Source organism: Camellia sinensis, chromosome 10 (assembly GCF_055761805.1).
Source record: "Camellia sinensis isolate YWXY chromosome 10, ASM5576180v1, whole genome shotgun sequence".
NCBI lineage: Eukaryota > Viridiplantae > Streptophyta > Magnoliopsida > Ericales > Theaceae > Camellia > Camellia sinensis.
Genome location: NC_138970.1, coordinates 11,279,981 through 11,284,371, shown reverse-complemented (window position 1 = coordinate 11,284,371; position 4,391 = coordinate 11,279,981). Strand labels below are relative to the sequence as shown.

At 31.2% G+C, this 4,391-nt stretch overlaps 1 protein-coding gene across 1 annotated transcript; it reads right to left on the bottom strand.

Annotated features, from left to right (window-relative positions):
* Positions 1-289: 289 nt before the first annotated feature.
* On the bottom strand, positions 290-1,929 carry LOC114274363 (zeatin O-glucosyltransferase). The gene has a single exon (XM_028216270.2). It carries the CDS (start codon positions 1,882-1,884, stop codon positions 460-462), a length of 1,425 nt encoding a protein of 474 aa, XP_028072071.2. The 5' UTR covers positions 1,885-1,929; the 3' UTR covers positions 290-459.
* Between the last annotated feature and the right edge of the window lie 2,462 nt (positions 1,930-4,391).

The window sequence follows — 4,391 nt, the reverse complement described above, 5'->3', positions numbered from 1 at the left end:
AAAAATTCTTTCCAAGATCGGAAAATTTGGACTAACCGGTTATCTTTCCGGACATCCGACTGGCTGACCGATGTGGTGAAATTTTATTTATTTATTTATTTATTTTACTATTAGCACCTATTATTTTTTATATTTTAAATAAAAAAAATTGTCAGAATTTTTTAAAATTTTTTATGAGCTTTGAATATAATTTTGAGTTGTGTGTTTAGTTATGAATTGTAAGTTTTTGTATTAAATATCATATATCACATCAAAAATTTCTCAATCAATTCAAAACTCTTTTCAAAACTTATTCACCAAACAAATTTTCCACACTTAAATCATAATTCTAAAATTCATAGACTCAAAATACAACTCTATTCTCAAATCATATTTAAAAAACTCTACCAAACACAACCTTAAACGCTCTCCCCAAATTTTTTTTTTAAATTTATCTCCCAAAATCAAATCATACACATCCTAAACTTCTGAATACCTACTGATATGAGCAATGAAAGCATCCAACTCCCTCCTAGAAACACCACCCTCCGCCACCGACCGCCGCATAACGCCACCCAACTCTGCCGCCCTCCTCCTAATCTCGTCCCCTTCTTCCGAACCCATCAGCCTCCTCACAACCTCCTCCACCACCGCCGCCTCCACCACCTCATGTCTCCTTCCCCAATCCCTCATAACCAAACCAACTCTCAGCACCTTCGTCACCAACACAGTATTCCTCGGCTGATCCGAATGCATCGGCCACGCCACGATCGGAACTCCCATTGAAAGGCTCTCCATACATGAGTTCCAACCACAATGACTCACAAACCCACCTGTTGAACTGTGTCCCAAGATCTCCAATTGTGGTGCCCAATCTCTCACCACCATTCCTCTCTCTCCAAACCCTTTTGGGAGCTCAACTCGCCTCTCTTCTTCTTTTTCTTCTCCATCAAACACATCTCCTTTATCGGCGTCTCTCAATACCCATATGAACTTTTTGTTGCTCCGCTCCAACCCAATTGCAAGCTCTTTGATCTGCTCATCTGACAATGAGGTTGTCGATCCAAACGCAACGTAAATGACTGAGTTTGGAGCTTGTTTGTCAAGCCAATCTAGACATGTGTGTCGGCGAAGAAAATTATAGTTATTGTTTATTGTCACCGGGTTGAATGGCCCAATCGCCCAATGCTTCTTGTTCTTGGTTATTTGTTTCTTCGCGAGTAAATTAATGTACGGACCTTCAATCACTTTACTCGTGTTGTATAGATGACCGGAATTGAACTTAATGTGATCGTGTTGGTTTCTGATGAATTTCAAGAACTCGGAGGTGAAACAACCTTCTAAGGAGGGAAGGTCTTTGAGTATTTCGGATTCTATTGCGAAAGGCCTTTCCATTGTTTCCCAAAAGTAGAGGAAGGTTGTGAAAGCCGATACGCTATGGAAAATGTAGGACTCGGTGTTTGGAGTGGACGGGATGTCTTGAACTATTGAGCTCATCAGTGAATCATGAATGACAATAATTCTTCGATAAGTGGGGGAGAGAACATCCAATAACGTATTAAAAGGATCGCGAAGGCACAATGAGGCTTGAAAAGAAGGTTGGAGGTGGGAGGGGAATTTAATCGAGGCGTTAGGGTTGGGAGGAGGAGAGGGAAAGAAAGGGGTGGGAAAGTCATGGAAATGGATGTTAGCGGCGGAGATGGGGTCCCAACCGTGGACTCGGAGCTTCGCTTGGCGGTTGTGGGTGGCAGAGGCAACGTAGTGGACAGGGATGTGGTAGGCGGAGATGAGGCGGGAGAGTTGGAGGAGTTGGTTGAGATGGCCTTGTGCTGGAAATGGCACCACCACCACCACAATTTGGCCTTGTTGTAGGCCATTTTGGCCATTGCTGTGGTGGTTGGCCATTTAATGTTTTGTATGTGTTAGTACTACCAAGTTTGGATATATTGCTTCGAATGTTGTGTTTGTTACATATATTTATAATAGAGCCTCTGTTTGGTAAGAGGCTTTTTGGGTTTTTTTTTAGTTAAAATAGTCACAAAAAATAAAATAGACTTTTTAGCTCAATAAGATAAAGCATCACATTCAATCTATAATCATTACATTCTTTCTCTCACAAAAAAGTTTAAAAAGTCAAAAAAGTTAAAAGCCCTTCCCAAACCAAGCTTTTTAGCCTCAGGCTAAAATAGTCAAAAAAATCAAAAAGTCAACCCACTTCCCAAACGACACCAAAGTCATGCTAACCTGTATAACTTTTAGTTCATAAAAAATTATATATTATGTAATATTTTCATACAGAATGTATAATTTTTTCTTAAATTTATTGATATATTTTTTAAAGATACACGTTTATAAAATTCTTTATAATATACTAGCTACTACTGTTGCACACACAAATTAGTTGATAAAATTTTGCGATTCAACAATCTCAATGATGTTCCTTAATAACTTCTCAATGAAATTGTGTTTAATTTTGGTGTGAACAATGAATGGGAGATTGTATTTTGTATTTTCACTCTATCTATTGAGAGCCAAGATCACCAAAATCCCCTTTCATGAAATTTCACAAATCTTCATTAAAAGACATCTTTAAATTAAAATCACACTTTTTAAAATAAAAAAAACCTTTAATATCCTATTTTTTTATATTGAGAAAAAGAAAATAAAAGTTTGAAAGTTCTTTATTAAAAAGACTTCTTTAAATGAAAAACACACTTTTTAAAATTAAAGGACTTTTAATATCCTATCTTTTTTATTGAGGAAAATAAATTAAATATTTGAAAGACAATTCAAAGCTACGCACAGCTTCCTCCTACGATGGATTTACTATTTAGATTATAAATTTGAATAAAAATCTAAAAAATAAAATGGAAAGAGCCTCACAAAACTAGGCTAAAAAGACTCACAACCAAAGAGCCTAGGCAACAACTAGGAAAATTTGTGGTAGGTAGAGTATTTGATCATGTTATTGATTTGTGTGTTTTCTATATTTATTTTTTAAAAAGACATTTATGTTAGATGCAGGAACATAGTCAAAATTTTATTAATACAGTAGTCAAATGACCAATAAATTTTTTTCACAATATACGTATATATATATATATATATAAAAATTATATATATACATAAAAGAAAAAAAAAATCAAACATTATAGAATAAATCTCTAATAGTAAGAAGAAATTTTTTTGTGCAAATTTAAAAAGAGAATGCAAGATGAGAGAAATTATATATATATATATATATATATTATATAGGGGTCATTTTATATATAAAATGAAACGTATATTTTTTAAAATAATGTGATAAATAATAACTTTTACATAAACAGGAGGTCATGATTTATCATAATTCTCCTCTAGTTTCGCCTCTAGTTAAAAGCATGGAATTTTTTTGGAAAAATTACACTTACATCCCGTGAAGATTGAAAAAGTGTAGTTAACTTTACGCTTTTGACATAATTATAATAATTTCTCTTTAAGTAAACTTAAAATGACTGAAACTAATGTAGATAGTAGATAGATATTAAAATAAACAAAGACAAATATATATTTTAGTAGAAAAGATATAACAAACTATAAATTGTCAATGAAAAAGAATTTTATTATTATTTAAATTAAAATTTAAAAAAATACAACTTAGTGTATCTTTTTTTTTTTTTTTTTGTAAATTCAAATCAATGGTAAATTTTATAAGTATTAATAAATAAATTTATAAATATTTTCATTGATCTGTAAATATTTTGTAATAATTCTACTTATATATAATTTTTACAAATTTTTAATGTGAGATCTATATGGATAATTCTTTGTGCAAGGCATATGGTATGCTATTTATTTATGTATTTTTGTGACTTAAGTTACACACTTCTGTAAGAATTTATGACACGTTTTATAGGTTAACTTATGCGAATTTATGTTAATTTACGCGATTTTATAAGATGACTTATGTATGTTTATAAAAAATTACGTCAAATTATGATTTTTCAAATTTTTATAAATTAACTTACGTAAATTTGTGTTTTAGTTATGTGATTTTGTAAGATAATTTATACCAAGTTAATTTTTTATATATATTTTTTCGAATTGCCTTGTACCAGGAATGTTTGTTATTTAAAAATTAATTGTGCACCCAAAAAAGAGAAAAAAATCATGTGAAAATGATGATCATTTTTTTTAATTTTAATTTTTTACACCAAATTATTTTTAATTTTTTTCATAATTTTTTTTTAAAAATTGATTATGAAAATTAAACCAAACAAAAAGTGTTATGAATCATGATTCACTTTCCTTATATAGTGTGTATATATGTTTTGAATTGCTTTGTACCAGAAATGTTGGTTATGATAGTATAACACTTGACCTTTAAATAATAAATAAAAAATAAAAACCAAAAAAAGAAATAAAAATAAGAA

Bases quoted from the DNA above. Each gene is read 5' to 3' on its own strand.
- LOC114274363 (XM_028216270.2), bottom strand. From the start codon at position 1,884: ATGGCCAACCACCACAGCAATGGCCAAAATGGCCTACAACAAGGCCAA.